The 17,953-nt window shown below is 44.6% G+C and overlaps 1 protein-coding gene across 1 annotated transcript in view; it reads left to right on the top strand.

Annotated features, from left to right (window-relative positions):
• The first annotated feature begins 511 nt into the window (after positions 1-511).
• The window catches only part of rhoj (ras homolog family member J), a 64,325-nt gene continuing 46,883 nt past the window's right edge, over positions 512-17,953 (top strand). Inside the window, exon 1 of the mRNA XM_038775343.1 lies at positions 512-859. Coding sequence (XP_038631271.1) covers positions 676-859 — 184 coding nt within the window. The 5' untranslated portion in view covers positions 512-675. The remainder of the gene's footprint in view (positions 860-17,953) is intronic.

The raw sequence follows: 17,953 nt of genomic DNA, 5'->3' as shown, positions 1-17,953 counted from the left end.
GTCGTAATATAACCTCCGCATCAGTCACTGAAGTGACATGCGGATCAGTTGCCAATAATAATACTAACACGAGGTTGTCACGCTTCTTCGTCTTTCGATTCATAAATATTGAACTATTTATTGGACCTGATCAGATTCTGCAATTTAATGTCAGCCACGCTCATAAATCTCGTGGGGATCCCAATGACAAAAGTGCTGTTGCTTCAGCAATCTCCCCTCACAGCGAGCACATTATCTGCTCGCTCCCATGCCGTGCACATGAACTATCAGATTACACCCAGAGTCGATTTGAAATGGAGCCTGCATTCCAGCACCCGTCAAATAAAGGTGCAGGTTTCCGACGCTCGGAAAGGTTAAAGACAATCTCGTTTAAAAAGGAAAGAGGGAGACGGGGTTGGATACTGATTTTTTTTTTACACAAAAAGCACACAGAAGGAAACAGACGCTGTTGGGATTTAAAGTAAAGATCCTGGCGCAGTTCCGTCACACACATACAGAGCTCCCATTGTATTAGCTGCCGCTTTGCACATCTCCTAATTTGGATTTACCGGGAAACTCATTTCCTGAGGCAGGAGAGGGAGCGCGCGAGGCTGGGAGAGTGGGGCAGGGAGCGACCGGCAGAGAGAGAGAGAGAGAGAGGCCGCGCCAGATGGCGAAGGGCCGGCGCTGAGGACGATGCCGGGGGCTGGGAAAGAGCCGCAGCGACCGCGGCCGCCACCCCGCCAGCAGCAGCGGCGGGACATGCTGAAGTGTGTGGTGGTGGGCGACGGGGCGGTGGGGAAGACCTGTCTGCTCATGAGTTACGCTAACGACGCCTTTCCTGAAGAGTATGTGCCGACCGTCTTCGACCACTATGCAGGTGAGGGAGAGAGAGGCCTCGGGCTGCAGGCTGACCTCTAGGCGGGTTAACCCTCCCCCCTATGTGTTACCTGTCTAGGCCGAGATTTGTGTCCCCCCCCCCCCCCAGAATAAAGCCCAGCACAGGGGGAGGGGAGTTCTTCATGGGCCAATGATGGTTGCACAGTGGGTCAGCCCAGCTCCCAGTGTGAGACTTTGCATGACATGGGTGGCAGCTTTTGCTGTAAATAAAGTGATCTCAGACTGAAAGAATCCGAGGATGCAATAAAGCAAAGCTGCAGTTTCCGCAGCGAGGGGGAGAGAAAAAAAGTCCTGAAACTTGCTCATGTGGCTCGATTAATGGCATAACCACATTGAGTGAATCGAATCGTTCACTCGTTCTCTCTCTGCCCACCCACCCAGGTTTCAACCCGGGGAACTTGGGAGATGGCAAAGTGATCACACTGTACACATGCGGTGTGGGAATGCCCATGAACAAGTTGAACAGTGTGGGGACCCTTTCCCATGCATCTCGTCGTGATTATATAGGATTTACTGATGTGCTGTTTTAACTGAACTTGTCTGGTGGGTTGAGCTGAACTAATGCCTTCCAAACACTCAATTGATTCTGAACCAATATTTCATTTGCATTAATCCCCACTGCCTTCACCCCCCCCCCCCCCCCTATATGTCTTCCAGCTGCTTGTTTATCATGATCTTGGAATCCACTGCTCTTTATACAGTGTGCTTTTTTTTTTTTTGCTAACTGGTTCATTTTCTATGTCATTTATGTTACTTAATTTGAAGCACTCGATAATTCAAATTTGTTTGGAAGAAACTTCAAATTGTTCAGAGCGGACTTGGCTATATGATCTAACATCGATTTTCCAGTTGAGCACTACCTGTCTGCTTTTCGACCTAGTAACTTCTTAGTGATAAAATGAGAGTTGCCAGGGTGCGTGTTTACTTGCCGTTCCATCCTCCACATTTGCTTTATCCACGTGTTTCCCTGTTCTGATCAAAGATTATATTCAAAATGTTAACCCATCATCACATTGCACATGCTGACAGAATTGCTGGACATTTCTAGCATCCCCTTGTAAATTATAATTTTTAAGTTTTTGAACATAACAAGAGAACACTAACCAGGAAACTGTGTTATAGAAGTTAATGTAACTAGTGCAATTTCTGTGACAATTTTCCTCCAAATATTTTTACTCCATAATATAAATGGTAATTAATAATAATTGTGAAATTTAGCATCTGCCGCAAATAAAGGGTAAATCTTAACGAGATGGATACTTGGACGATAACTTTGGCTCAGTGGTAGCATTCTTACCTCTGAGTCAGGGGTCGTGGGTTTAAGTGGCATTGTAGAGATTTAAGCACATTATCACACTTCAGCACAGGAATGAAGGAGGATTGCACAAGGGCGGAGTGCACCGTTAGTGATGCCAGCATTCAAATGAGAAGTTAAACCTTTGTGGTCTGCTTCTTAAATGAGCATGAAATATCTCATGGCATTATTTGAAGAGTTGTGGAGTTTTCCCAATGCCCTACGCCAACATTTATCTGCCAACCAAACTCACTCTCTCATTGCTATTGAGGACCAAAGAACGGTTAAAGCATAGAAGAGAGACAATTTAGCCATTTGAGTCTGTGTGGGCTTTCTGAAAGGACAATCCAGCTAATCCCACATCACCACCTTTTCCCCAGATCCCTGAAAGTTTTATCTCCCAAGTACTTGTCTAATTTGAAAGCCTTGATTGAATCTGTCTCCACCATGCTTTCAGACTGTGCATTCCAAGTCATAACCATTTGCCGTGTAAAAAATGCTTTCCGTCATGTCGCCTTTGATTCTTTTGCCTTGGCTCTGTGCACTCTGGCTCAAGACACTTCCACCCTTCTCTTTACCTGCTCTGCCTAGACACCCACACCTCACTATTTGGTGGCCCTCTGTCAAATCTCCTTCAACCGTCTCTGCTTGAAGGGGAGCAACCCTAGTGGGGCACCTGTTCCGCAGAAATTGGGTTATCACGTTTCTCTACATTTCAAAAGTACTTCATTGATGATGCAATGATTTGAGACAGCCCAAGGCCATGATGTGTACAGGTTCCTGCTTTGTTGCTGACTGGGCAACCATTGCTGGACTAGATCTGGTGGCCCTATCTGGCACATTTTAGTGCAGGATACGGCCCCAAGGCTATTTTCATCAACATCTACCTGTAGTAGTTTGGAGATTTTAAATCTAGGAACACTAGTAATCTACTTTATGTTACTTTGCCATAGATTTCTGAGTTAACAATGTTACCTTAAATTAGTTTTAATTCAATGTTTGTGGCTTTTTCCAAACTATTTCCTCTAAAGTATTGGTGGAGCATAGTAACAAGTTTGATTTTATTTATTTATTGTCACATGTACCGAAGTACAGTGGAAAGTACTTTTCTGCTGCCAAGGGAACATACACAGTAAGTACGTAGTAGACAAAAGAATAATCAACAGAGAACATTGACAAATGGTACATTGACAAACAGTGATTGGTTACAGTGTGGAACAAGGGGCCAAACAAAGCAAATACATGAGCAAGAGCAGCATAGGATGTCATGACTAGTGTTCTTACAGGGAACAGATCAGTCCAAGGGGGAGTCGTTGAGGAGTCTTGTAGCTGTGAGGAAGAAGCTGTTCCTATGTCTGGATGTGCGGGTCTTCAGACTTCTGTACCTTCTGCCTGATGGAAGGGTCTGGAAGAAGGCAATGCCTGGGTGGGAAGGGTCTCTGATAATGCTGTCTGCCTTCCTGAGGCAGAGGGAGGTGTATACAGAATCAATGTGGGGGTGGCAAACATGTGTGATGCGTTGGGCTGAGTTCACCACACTCTGCAGTATCTTGCAATATTGGACCGAGCAGTTGCCATATCAGGCTTTGATGCAGCCGGATAGGATGCTCTCTATCGCACATCTGCAGAAGTTTGTGAGAGTCGATGCAGACATGCCAAATTTCTTTAGCTTCTGTAGGAAGTAGAGACATTGTTGGGCTTTCTTGACTGTTGCATCAACGTGAGTGGACCAGGACAGACTGTTGGTGATCGTGACCCCCAGGAACTTAAAGCTGTCGACCATCTCCACTTCGGAGCCATTGATGCAGACAGGAGTGTGTGTCGTGCTACGCTTCCTGAAGTTGATGATCGGTTCCCTGGTCTTTCCAACATTTAGAGAGAGGTTGGTTTTGGTACACCCACCAACCAAGTGATTCACCTCCCTCCTGTATTCATTGTTGTTTGAGATACGCTCACCACAGTCGTATGATCCGCAAACTTGTAGATTGAGTTGGAGTTGAATCTTGCCACACAGTTGTGTGTATATAGGGAGTACAGAAGAGGGCTGAGCACACATCCTTGCGGGGCTCTGGTGTTGAGGACTATTGTGGAGGAGGTGCTGTGAACCCATTGGTTGAGCCAGGGTTTCCGATTAGGTTGTCTTCTTTGGTACACAGTCCTCGACACACTTACTGATGAAGTACTCATCCGGGTTAGCTGCCGCGGCCTTGAATATAGGCCAGTCCACAGTCTCCGAGCAGTCGCGGAGGATGTCCTCAGATTCCTCGGACCAGCACTGCACGGTTTTCTTGACTGGCTCAGCACGCTTGAGTTGCTGTGTGCAAGCCATGTTGCAATATCCCTGTTGCTCTCTGTGCCACGTCCAAATGGCCATTCTTCATTTGTGAATCTTGAGTGTGTCAATCAGTGCATTTGACTGTGGATAGATAGATAGAATAGATAGAACAGATAGATAGAACAGTACAGCACAGAACAGGCCCTTCGGCCCTCGATGTTGTGCTGAGCAATGATCACCCTACTCAAACCCACGTATCCACCCTATACCCGTAACCCAACAACCCCCCCTTAACCTTACTTTTTAGGACACTACGGGCAATTTAGCATGGCCAATCCACCTAACCCGCACATCTTTGGACTGTGGGAGGAAACCGGAGCACCCGGAGGAAACCCACGCACACACGGGGAGGACGTGCAGACTCCGCACAGACAGTGACCCAGCCGGGAATCGAACCTGGGACCCTGGAGCTGTGAAGCATTTATGCTAACCACCATGCTACCATGCTGCCCCTGGAGGAGGTGGAGGAGGACATCAGCCAAGCCTAACATCCGCAAGCATCGACTTGCTATGGTGCTCTCCAGATCGTAATCAGGAGCAGGAGTCCAGCATGGTGCACCCTTCCTGACTGGGGGCTACTTCAACCTGTTGTACCCATTTTAACCTGTATTTTCACATATCTGGAACTGTCAGAAGAAATGTAACTTAGAGCTGTAGGTGCTACTCATTCTGCTGTCCTTTATTAGTCAGCAACATTTGGCAGGCTAAGGTTGAGCCGGCAGCCTCCTACCATTGGCAGCTACATCTAGTTGTGTCCCTGAAACTTTGCAAGGCTCACTCCAAGTTATATAGCATTGCTGACAGATGTGAAAGATAGGCTTAGGGCCCAAACCTATGGTTAAATGTCTGTGAAGTCAGCAACCGTGTGAGCTTTTTTTAAACATTAAAAACTGGAAGTCAAAGTTTAGTTTAACCTTGTCCCTTGTGCATGTGTCTAATTTGAGGAAAAGAAACAAAAGATCCAGGATGTGCTGATCAAGGGTTGGGTTCACTGCAAAACACAATAAGCTTTTGTCTTTGAAATGACATCAGATTTAATTGGGTGGGGCAACTTTTGGTGTTGCCGTTTTTGATTTGACCTTGTATTATTAACATTTAGTTTTGTTTTTAACTGTACAAGTGAACGGTAGATTGAAAAATGGCTGGATTTTTAAAAAATTAAGAGATCTAGGTAGACATGGCTTTGATTGTCTTAAGGTGGACCATATATGTTGGATAATGCACAGTAGTGTACGATAGTACACAGCACACTATTCAGATCAGTAACGCATCTAGTATTTTATCTTTGTCTTATTCACCCTGCCCTGTGTTGCTACTTGGAACACACCACCGAACACATTATGATTGATGGATCTATCTTCTGTTACTTGCATTGGTGGGAGTGTTATATACCATATGGCAAGTTCCACTTGTATGCTGTGTGATTTGAATGGAATTGATCTGTGATTTATTAAACTGACTGGTTCCATGTGTTAAATTCCTCTGTCTGTTAATGCAATTCTGTAAGGCTACTGGCCTTTGGTTTCTGGGTTTTCCTGTTGTATTTTAGCTTAGATATGTTTCATGCTAACACAATCATTAAATGCTCCAATTTCAATTTACTCCTGTAGAGACTGTTGTAATAAATATGGTTAGTAAATAGAAGGGGATCCAACTTTCAACGCAGTATAAACATTGTATTCCGCAGATGTTGCGTGTAAAATTAGTCAAGAATAGCTGTTTTCTTATTTTAATTCCCTTTGGAGTGTACATATTAGATTTGCATTCCATTACAGTGAAGCATGCTGTTTATAGTATAGTCTCAATTGGTTAAAATCCAACACCTATAATAAATCACTGCTTCAGTGAAAATGGAACATTGCATTTACACAACCAACATACTATATATTCTTTTGGAAACTACTGTTTAAATGGTATGTTAATACCATGGTATTTTGACCTATTTTACAGTAACTCACTGTACAGCTATTATGAAAGTAGTATTGTTAAATGTCTTCAAAAATGAGTTAGCCAATCAATTACTCATTCTTCTGTTTCTAGAAGTCAAAGTAATAATACCAGGACAAAGTAGCAGTTCAGACTCTCCTGTTGATATGCTGCAGCTAGTTTCTCACTACCATACAAATACACTAACCCCATTGTGGAGCTTCTCAAAACTGAGAGCAAAATCCCAAAACACTACTTCTGCACACAATATCATAGTACTGTTCTAATCAGGCTCTGCAATTTTCACCCAATGAGGAGCTGAACAAGGCAGTCCTGGATAGTCCAATGTTCAATCAATAGTCGGTGCAGATTTCGCTAATCCTAGCCAAGGCATTAGTACAACTACTACAATTGGCATCATTGTCCTGGGGTTAGGGAAGAAAAAAAACACACAGGTAGGGTTCTTGTTCCTGGGATTGAATGTTTGAAAGTTGAGTAGGAAGACAATTAACTTTGTCTTCAATGGTGCCTGGCATCAAATAACCTAATGACATTCGCAGTACAAACTCATAGGGAGCGAAAAAAGTATCTGAGGGCGATTGCCATCCATTGAACTGTTCAGCAGGAAGCTGTCACCGGTATTAGGAGAGGAAAGAGTGGGGACGACATTGTGTGCAAAATATATACTGTAATATGAGCAGTGTATGTCATGATACTTTACCTAATTTGTGTGGTGTAGCTGAGTATGAGACAAGGCAAAAAGTTACTGCTGTGATATTTAATATTGTTTCCCCAACTTAAATGCTGACTTGACAAAATAGGTCTATGGACCAGATTCTATTTCACAGGACGTTCTTTTGGATGTGCTATTGTGACATTTTGCTGCATTTGTTTCCTTATACTGCCATTCTATTGAGGACTTAGTTAACATATGTGGAAGAAAATTCTGGAGTACTTCAGATCAACATTAAAAACATTTGGCGTTTTAAAAAAAAGGTTTGTGCCAACTAATTATGTGAACTAAGATGTGGGAGTCCTTCAGCCCCCTCCAAAAGAAAGTCATATCATTTTGACCAAGGCTTAGTTCAGTACATTCAGTCTTATTTCCAGTTGGTCAGCAATCAATAATGCTATGAGTTTACTGAATATGAAAAAGAGTAATGGAATCACAGCATCAGTTGCTGTAACTTGACATATGACATAAGGATAACATTTAATTGCTCTCTAGCTGATTCGCAATGACCATGATGTGTAATTACTGTCTGTGATGAAGCATGCAACCAGAGAACAGGAAAATACTGCAACTCCATGTGAATAGATTAGCACAGATGTGCTACTCATCTCAGAATGCCTACTGTGGATAAAACCAAATATCTTTTGTGACCGCATCCAATTTCCTTTTCGGTCTTTCGATATTGATCAGTTTAGCCAGTATGTTTCTTAAGATAAACCTGATGCATTTTGTTACTGGAATACAAATCAATTTTCAGAACTTAAGTATTCTTCAGGGATCACTTGCTAATGAGTATGGTTGTCCACCTAAGAAACTCTGTATTACTGGTCACGGGTTCTGTGGGTATCCTCGAAGAATTGTCCCTTCAATCAGGAGATTCCTCAAGTACATCTCTTCTGAACAAGGGTCTCCCAGGTCTTGATGTCTACTTTGCATTGCTTGAGATATGCTTTCAGGGTGTAAACCCTGACACGTAGTATTACACTGAGGATGATTGTAGACTGTGCCTTCATGTATATTTTGTAATGATCTGTTCACAGGGAGTGACGTATCGGTAGCGCGGGAGTTAGCCCCGGTATGGCCATGCACTCAGCACGTAAGAGCTGCTAAATAACTCCACAAGTAAACTGTTTTAAGTTGTTGGTCTGTTGTCATCATTACCATACCACCCAGCAACTTTACATGGTGTCAGGTGTTGGCTGAGATGGCATTTCGCTACATCGACTGAAACATCGTCGGTGGAAACATCGCCGATAACTGGAAGAAGTTTGAAAAAGAATGAAGCTTTGACGACTACACCAGTCTCTCTGATAAAGGAGATGATGCAGGCATACGCACTGTCGCACCTAGCGGGCCCTGAGATTATCATAGAATTTACAATGCAGAAGGAGGCCATTCGGCCCATCGAGTCTGCACCGGCTCTTGGAAAGTGCACCCTACCCAAGGTCAAGACCTCCACCCTATCCCCATAACCCAGTAACCCCACCCAACACTAAGGGAAATTTTGGACACTAAGGGCAATTTATCATGGCCAATCCACCTAACCTGCACATTTTTGGACTGTGGGAGGAAACCGGAGCACCCGGAGGAAACCCACGCACACACGGGGAGGATGTGCAGACTCCGCACAGACAGTGACCCAAGCTGGAATCGAACCTGGGACCCTGGAGCTGTGAAGCAGTTGTGCTATCCACAATGCTACCGTGCTGCCCAGACCGAGATGGTCTGAAGTATCTCAATCCTTTGTCTTCCATGGGGAGGAAGACCAAGAGGACCCTGCGGTACTGTTTTAAAAAAACCTTGAACAGGTATGCACGCCAGTAAAACTGTCATCATGGATGGACACGTTTTTAACATCACTAACCAGAAACTCGACAATTCGGTACATTCATATGCCTCGACTTTGAAAATTCTAGCAAACAAGTGTGTGTTTGGCACTCTGATTGATGAACTTGTAAAACACCGCATAGTGTGTGCAACACACTGTGATGCTGTATGCAAAGAGTTGCTGTGAAAAAAAAATCCTCATGTTAAAATCTGCCATTAGTATCTGCGTGCTAAATAAGCAGCCCAAGCGGAGCACCAAATAATTAATTAAGGAGAGAAACCAAAGTTTTCTCGGTACAGAACACAGCCTGCCCGAACTGCAGCGGCCAATATCCACAAAAAGGAGTGCGCGCTTCGCACTTAATGAAGGTTGCAACAAGGTGGCAAATATAATCACTTTGCCAAGTGTTGCAGGTCCAAGCCACAGCAACTTGCCACTACCACTAGCCACATTGCCGCCGGCTACCCCTCCAAGCTTTGGAACACGAATAGAGTGAATAAACTGGAGGCAAATCAAATCAACCAGAGCACTTAGCCCCTCGGAACGTTCCACTGCGAAAGTGTTGACTTTATTATGGGGAAAGGTGAAATATTTACAATGTTAATCACTGCACACAGCATCGAAAAATTTAAAGTAAAAATCGACACCGCAGCAAATTGCAACATTTTGTTGAAGCGGTTTCTGCGAGAAATCGTTTATTGTTCTGCACACGGTTCCACCGCCAGGGTAAATCCTGTTGCATAAGGTGGACAAACCATACTCACGGAAAGCGTAGCCACCCTCCACTACGCACAGGGCAAGTTCCAATCCCACCTAGTTGACCAAGGTGTAAACACACTGCTGGGTATCCAGGGACAGCATTACATTGGGATTAATACACCTTGGGGAGAAGGCAGGAGAATGGGGATGAGAAAAATATTAGCGATGATTTAATGGCAGAGCAGACTCGATGGGCCGAGTGGCCTAATTCTGCTCCTTTATCTTGTGGGTCGGATGTACGCACTCGGCAGCACCAAGCCCCAGAGATTTTGGAGCACAAAGACCTTTGACTGTGATAGTATTGGGAAGCTGCCAGTCATATATTAGATGAGTTTGGATGACTCAGTAATGCCTGTTGGTGCTACAAGAAGAATAGCCCCTGCTATGTAACAGAAAGTAGTCGATGAATTGGATCGAATGATAAGACTGGGTGCCACAACCCTCATAGGTAAGGCCAATGACAATGATAGCTGCACTTAAAGAAAGATGGAACGGTCAAGGTCTGCATTGACCCAGTTCGCCTGAACAAAGCACTTCTGAGACCTTACCACCCTGCACACTTATCTGCAAATGCCTCTCAGCATGGGCCTGGCACATGACAGAATGACAGACCAATAGCCTTCGCATCAATGGTCCTCGTGGACGTTGAAACGTGCTAAAACCCACTGTACCCAGATCGAGAAGGAACTCCTTGCCTTAGCCTTCACATGTCAGAAATGACGTGACTTCATCTATGGTGGCCCTGCCCACATTGAAACTGATTACCAACTGCTCATCACTATCCTAAAAAAAGCCTCTTCACACTACATCACATTGCCTGCAGTGGATGATGTTCAAGCTACAACCTCCGTGTCATTTACAAGCACAGTAAGGAGCGATGCTGCCGATGCCCTTGCCCATGAATAGCATCATGGTGATTAGAAAGAGACATTTCACTGCACGTGGCATTTGCCAAGAGGCTAATGAGGAACAAAGCCCAGCAGTTTGTCTCCAGGTGTTCAAAGACGTTGTACATATAATGGACTTTGAACACATTAGAAGCAGCCCTTTTTACCCACAATCAAATTAATAATAATCTTTATTAGTGTCACAAGTAGGCTTAAATTAACACTGCTATGAAGTTACTGTGAAAATCCCCTAGTCGCCACACTCCGGCGCCTGTTCAGATACACAGAGGGAGAATTCAGAATGTCCAATTCACCTAACAAGCACGTCTTTCGGGACTTGTGGGAGGAAACCGGAGCACTCCAAGGAAACCCACACAGACACTGGGAGAACATGCAGACTCCGCACAGACAGTGACCCAAGCTGGGAATCGAACCTGAGTCCCTGGCGCTGTGAAGCAACAGTGCTAGGTGCTGTGAACCAACAATGCTAACCACTGTGCTGCAGAGCCGCCCATGGTTTGTAAGAGTGTGCAGTATACTCCCCAATCCCCCTACTTGAAAAATGCCTCTTGTGACATCACTGACTTCTATGCCAAACTACTCAAACTGCAAAATTTGCCAAGACAGCGCTTGGCCTTGTCAGCACATAGAAGTCAGAGGGTGGTGGTGGATGGAAAATTTTCAGACTGGAGACCAGTCACCAGCGGTGTACCACAGGGATCAGTGCTGGATCCTCTGCTATTTGTGATTTTTATCAATGACTTGGAGGAGGGGGCTGAAGGGTGGGTCAGTAAATTTGCTGATGACACCAAGATTGGTGGAATAGTGGATGAGGTGGAGGGCTGTTATAGGCTGCAAAGAGACATTGATAGGATGCAGAGCTGGGCCGAAAAATGGCAGATGGAGTTTAATCCTGATAAGTGCGAGGTGATTCATTTTGGTAGAAAAAATTTGAATGCGGATTACAGGGTCAACGGCAGGGTTCTGAGGAATGTGGAGGAACCGAGAGATCTTGGGGTTCATGTCTACAGATCTCTGAAGGTTGCCACTCAAGTGGATAGAGCCGTGAAGAAGGCCTATAGTGTGTTAGCGTTTATTAACAGGGGGCTTGAGTTTAAGAGCTGCGGGGTTATGCTGCAACTATGCATGACCCTGGTGAGACCACATTTGGAGTATTGTGTACAGTTCTGGTCACCTCCCTATAGGAAGGATGTGGAAGCTTTGGAAAGGGTGCAAAGGAGATTTACCAGGATGCTGCCTGGTTTGCAGGATAGGTCTTATGAGGAAAGGTTGAGGGAGCTAGGGCTTTTCTCTTTGGAGCGGAGGAGGATGAGAGGCGACTTAACAGAGGTTGATAAGATGATGAGGGGGATAGATAGAGTGGACGTTCAGAGACTATTTCCTCGGGTGGATGTAGCTGTTACAAGGGGGCATAACTATAAGATTCAGGGTGGGAGATATAGGAGGGGTGTCCGAGGTAGGTTTTTTACTCCGAGAGTGGTTAGGGTGTGGAATGGACTGCCTGCTGTGATAGTGGAGTCGGACACTTTAGGAACTTTCAAGCGGTTATTGGATAGGCACATAGAGCACACCAGAATGACAGGGAGTGGGATAGCTTGATCTTGGTTTCGGCCAATGCTCGGCACAACATCGAGGGCCGAAGGGCCTGTTCTGTGCTCTACTGTTCTATGTTCACAGAGAATGTTCTCCAGATGAATTAGAATCATGATCTCTATCACCAAGGCCGTTCTACAACCCAATGTGGAAACAAATGTGAGTGGAGCCCCTATGGAATGGCGTCAAAAAGGGAAAAGGTACAATGACTACAACGCCCGCAGACTTTACACTCCAGAACAGATCCGAACAGTCAGAATTAAGACCACACATGGCCATGACAAATTGGCAGTGGTCCACATCTAGGCTCCCCAATCCAATCCAACAGCTATGTGATTGCCTCAGATGGTGCTTTCTTTGTCAAGGACTGGCGTCATTTGTTACAGATACCCAAACCAGCATTACCAACTTCACGGGGCTCGACACTTGGAGTCCAGAATCTGCACTCTCTGCACCGGAGATGGAGGCCCCGACAGACACCAATGCGACGAACCCTGCAGCCATTATGAATACTCCAGGCACGCCCGAAGCCACCCACCCTGTGGACAACAACCCGAGTGCATTCCTTACTGTATATATGGGCTGGGCTTTTTTTTTTTAAGGTGGGGGGGAGGTTGAAGAGACACATTGGGTTTTGTGCCAGGTTTGGCGGACCACGTTTGCGCATTCTAAAGAGTTAATGTCCTTTTCTCCCCATCCAACATTGTCATATACATGCGAGTACAGGTCACCCCAACTAAAATGGAGAAGATGTAGATGTGTGTTTATGTGTTAATTGTGATGACCTGTACACAGGAAGTTACGTGTCAATAGCGCAGTGTTCTTCCAGCATGGCCCTGCACTCCGCATGTAAGAGTTGTCAAGGAACACTAAGTAAACTGTTAAGTTGTTCGTCCTTTGTCATAATTTCCATACAACCCAGCAACTTTACAGCGATGATTTGAATTTTAAAAAATTGTTTCTCACAAAGTCTGCAGACTGCTGAAAATGCATGTAGGATACTTTTGGAATTGTCTCTTGTGCCTTCAGAAGCATATTAGTTGGAAGCATTATTAGGCGTAATAGAGAATTATAATATTGTTTTCAGAAATTCAGAATTAATGTTAGTGTTTATTATCCACTGGTGACGTATTGCATTTTATTTCGGTGACATGAGACCATTTGGGCATTTTAATGGTGTGGGGGTTTATTTTTATTTTCAAAGAGATGTTCAACTTGACCTTAAATAAATGACCAAATTCCACTGGTACGTAAAATTCAAATGAACTTATTTGAACCAATTCCCTCTTTCATGTGCTTTACATTCCACTGACTTTAGCATGCAGGCATCAGCACATTTTTTAAATATTTAATGATATGGAATCTAATTTACGCAGATACACGAGATTAACCATTTTCAAAATTATGAATATTTTGTGCCTGAGTTTCACCTTTTGTTCAGAGTAAATGTTTTAATTTAAAATCAAAAAGATAAATGGAATAATAATTGATGTTTAGTGACTAATTTCAGACCTTTAATAAAGGCACTTTAATAAAGGCTGCAGTGCATTTCTTTCATTAAATGCACATAGGAATGTATGATTTCCAATACTAGTTCATAGTCGAACATTATAAGAGCTATCATTTGCATTGAACCTTCCCCGTACCTTTAATTTTGTCACAAATGTGAGGTTTTGCAGGATGGTTATGCTTCGACTGTCTCTTTTATTTAAGATTCAGTGGAGTCATGTGATCTGCTGTGAGGTTTGCCGACAACAGGACTATGTGGCCTTGTTGCCATTGAGACACCGGGCACAGGCCTTGTGCTATTGAAATGAGTGTGCCAGGTTTAACACCTGAAAACAAAGGCAGAAGCAGCTGTTCTTGATATTGCAGGCTTTCTGTCTCACAGACCTTACGCAGGAGCCAAGAGGGGGAGAGAATGTGGTGGAGAGAGACCAGGAACAACAAATGTTGTGGTCTCCAGAGGGCGAAGGCTGTTTTTCAGGTTCATTACCAAGCTGAATGCTGGAGAAAGCTTGTCCATTGTTCAAAGAGAAGGAATGCGCAGCAATTGAAGGACACTGGAAGATTTGCTCTGGCGAGGCTGGAAGAAGAAATCATCACTCAAAGTTGGTTAATGCATTCCCAGGAGATGGAGGGAAAAGACCTCTGACAGTCTTGACTTGGCAAAATGGGAACTGAACCTATTGGAAACTTGGAGTAACATTTGACCGTTTCCTGAAACGACAATGGCCTGGGTATTCACCATGGAAAAACTGATAGGTGGCCCCAGAAATTGCAAGTCACGCCTCATAACGTGACATTTATCTTTTTTTGAAGGGCGAGAATGGGAGTGATTTCTATTGTGTACATGCACAGTTTGCATAGGCAACTATCCATTTAAATCGACAACTGCCTCAGTCAAGGCAGACTTTGGTAGCCCAGGAGTGTGAAATCCAAAGTAGGCAGAGTAGATCTGGTAAGAGAAGATTTCTTTGGTTATCTTTGAAGAGGTCACGTACCCTTTTGGATTTGGTCCCGGTCACCTTTCGTGGAGTTAAGGTGCCTAGACGTAGGCATGAATGTGTGTAAAAAGTGTGTAACCTCATACCTGTCAAGCATATTGGAACTGTCAATGCAGCTGTCAACATTGTCATGAGGACCTTTGTCCAAGTGTCAAGAGGAACCTTTGGAAAAAACTTGTCAAAGGGAGCTATCAAGCTTTTGAGGCATTTGAAATCCTGACGTTTAAGTCTTTGAATGGTATGTCCGGAGTGTTTAAACATAATAATGACTTGCTATTCCACACTGTTGACATAAGCGTAAGAGTTTTCATTATTGCATTAGTGCTGCAAGTCTGATCTCACAATGTAGTAGTATCACAGTCGGGTGCCTACCATTTCACAGTTATAGATTGAGAGTTACAAACGGTTATAGGATTTTTCAAGTGGGAGTATGAATTCCGACGCTTGTCCTTGTGAGGGGTTGAGCACTTGAATGAAATGTTTATTGTTGTAAGGTTTTATCCAGTTGAAGAAATGTAATCTAATTTATTAGGGTTTTCGACTTTTTTTTCAATATAGTGAAGTCCTGCAATGGACGCATGTAACTTTAATTTATCTTCTGTCTGCATGGGTCCTGAGGTTTGCCCACGGTAGATCTAGGTGAGTTGGTATGTCTAGGAATTTGAAATTTTTATGGCGTAATGTTGGATCTGAAGTAACATTTCAGGAGGGAGAAGGTGGTGTTTTGGTATTGTCACAGATCTAATAATCCAGAGACCCATGGTAATGATCAGGGTACACTGGTTCGAATTCCACCATGGCAAATCATGAGATTTGAATGAAATAAAAAGCTGGAATTTTAAAAAGTCCAATTATATCATAACACCATTGTCATAAAAAGCCATCTGTTTCATTAATGACCTTTAGGGAAGGAAATATGCCGTTCTTACCTGGTCTGGCCTACATGTGACTCCAGATCCATAGCAATGTGCTTGACTCTCTGAAATGGCCTAGCAAGCCTCTCAGTTCAAGGGGATTTGGAGCAGTAAATGCTGGCCCAGCCAGCGACGCCCACATCCCCTGAAAAAAATAAAAAGCAACATTTATGGATTTTATCTTTTTTAACAGTTCAGTTTGAATTTCTGCTGTTGAGATAATTGACAGTTAAGGCAGGCTGGGAACAGGAAGGCAGCGACTTGTTTATGTGGTCGAGGAATTCCATTTGTTTTAATTACGCTAGGTACAATTCAAGGCTTCTTTGTCAACGTTTCAGAAAAAACAAAAATGTTTTGTTATCGACAGAAGGGGATATATTTTAAACAACCCTAATTTCTTCTCTCACCATCACCCGCCTCAAAGACTGAATCTATAGACTTTACTCTTGTAAATTTTGTTCAGTTGCTCTGTATCTGCACGATAGTCACCTTCCCATGTACATATGTTCATTAACTCACCACTCGTACATAGTCAGGCATGTATATACCCTCACATTCCCAAACTTATTTAAAAAAGAAAAAGGGGTGATGTCATAATATCCACTCATGTATATAAGGAGGCAGATCCGTGGCATGAGCATCATACGTGATCTTCTGTTGTTCCCTGGACCGCTGCACTTTTTGCAGCACTGTGAGATGGTCAGGTCTGGAATATTGACGGCTGGAACAGTCGTCCTCAGGTTGCGGTTCATGAGCATCTGCGCCGGAGACAAACCAGTCGACAGAGGGGTTGCCCTGTAAGCCAGCAGCGCCAAGTTGAAATCGGAGGCTGAGTCTGCAGCTTTGCACAACAACCCCTTGACGATATGGACCCCTTTCTCTGCCTTCCCGTTTGGGTAAGGGGAACTGAAGGTGATGTGTCTGAAGTTGTAGGATCGTGCAAAATCGGACCACTCCTGGCTGTAGAAACATGGACCGTTGTCACTCAATACTGTGAGTGGTATCCCGTGCCTTGCAAACGTCACTTTGCAGGCTTTGATGACGGACCTAGACGTGAGATCTGACAATTTCACCACTTCCGGGTAACTGGAGAAGTAGTTGACCAAGAGCACGTAATCACGCCCATTGGCGTGGAAGAGATCTATCCCCACTTTAGACCACGGAGAGGTCACAATCTCGTGCTGTTGCAGTGTTTCCTTGGGCTGAGCCGGTTGAAACTTCTGGCAGGTTGGGCAGTTGAGGACTATGTTGGCAATGTCCTGGTTGATACCCGGCCAATAAACCGCCTCCCGTGCTCTGTGTCAACATTTTTCAATCCTAAGGTGACCCTCATGGATCTGTCCGAGCACCATAGCTCGCATGCCTTGAGGGATGACGATCCTATCCAGATTAAGAATTCCCTCAACGACTGTTGACTCATCCTTAACGTTAAAGAACTGGGGACATTGCCCCTTTTGCCAGCCATGGGCGAGGTGTTGCATCACGCGCTGTCACGTATTTGGACCACTCGTTCATCAGTGGCTGGTAGGTTGCTGGCACACAACTTCACTTGTGCCTCTATGTGGCAGATTAAGTCGCCCAGTTCACACGGCGTGGTGATGGATCGGAATAGGGCATCCGCGATGATCAGCTCCTTACCCGGTGTGTAGACGAGTTCGAAGTCATATCGGCGGAGACGAAGAAGAATTCGCTGTAGCTGAGGTGTCATGTCATTTAAATCCTTCTGGATTATGTGGACTAAAGGCCTGTGGTCTGTTTCCACTGTGAACTTTGACAGGCCGTATACGTAGTCATGAAATTTGACTATTCCTGTCAGGAGATCCAAGCACTCCTTTTTGATCTGGGCATACCGTTGCTCAGTTGGCGTCGTGGCCCTGGAGGCATATGCCACTGGAGCCCAGGACGAGGAGTCGTCTCGCTGGAGGAAGACCGCCCCAATGCCATCCTGGCTAGCGTCAGTAGATATCTTGGTGTCCCAAAGTTGCCTTGATTGCCTTGTGAGATACCCCTAGCCAACACGATCCATTGGCAGCTGTGGCATTGCCATTGTAGTCAAGGAGTTGGCAGGCTGGTGGAAGAATGCTTGGTTGATCATGGATGCTGTCGAGATCTGACTGTGATATGAGGTTCGCAGACGCGCCGGTGTCCAGTTTAAATCCGATGCGAGCCTGGTTGACTGTGAGGATAGCACACCACTCGTCGTCGGGATCCACACTGAGGATCGAAAGGCGGGTTGCAGGTGCAGTGGAGACCAGCTCACGTGTGGTCATGATGCCC

Source organism: Scyliorhinus canicula, chromosome 2, assembly GCF_902713615.1.
Source record: "Scyliorhinus canicula chromosome 2, sScyCan1.1, whole genome shotgun sequence".
In the NCBI taxonomy this organism is placed as follows: domain Eukaryota; kingdom Metazoa; phylum Chordata; class Chondrichthyes; order Carcharhiniformes; family Scyliorhinidae; genus Scyliorhinus; species Scyliorhinus canicula.
The sequence above is the reverse complement of the archived record's forward strand: the minus strand, read 5'-3'. Positions and strand labels throughout refer to the sequence as shown.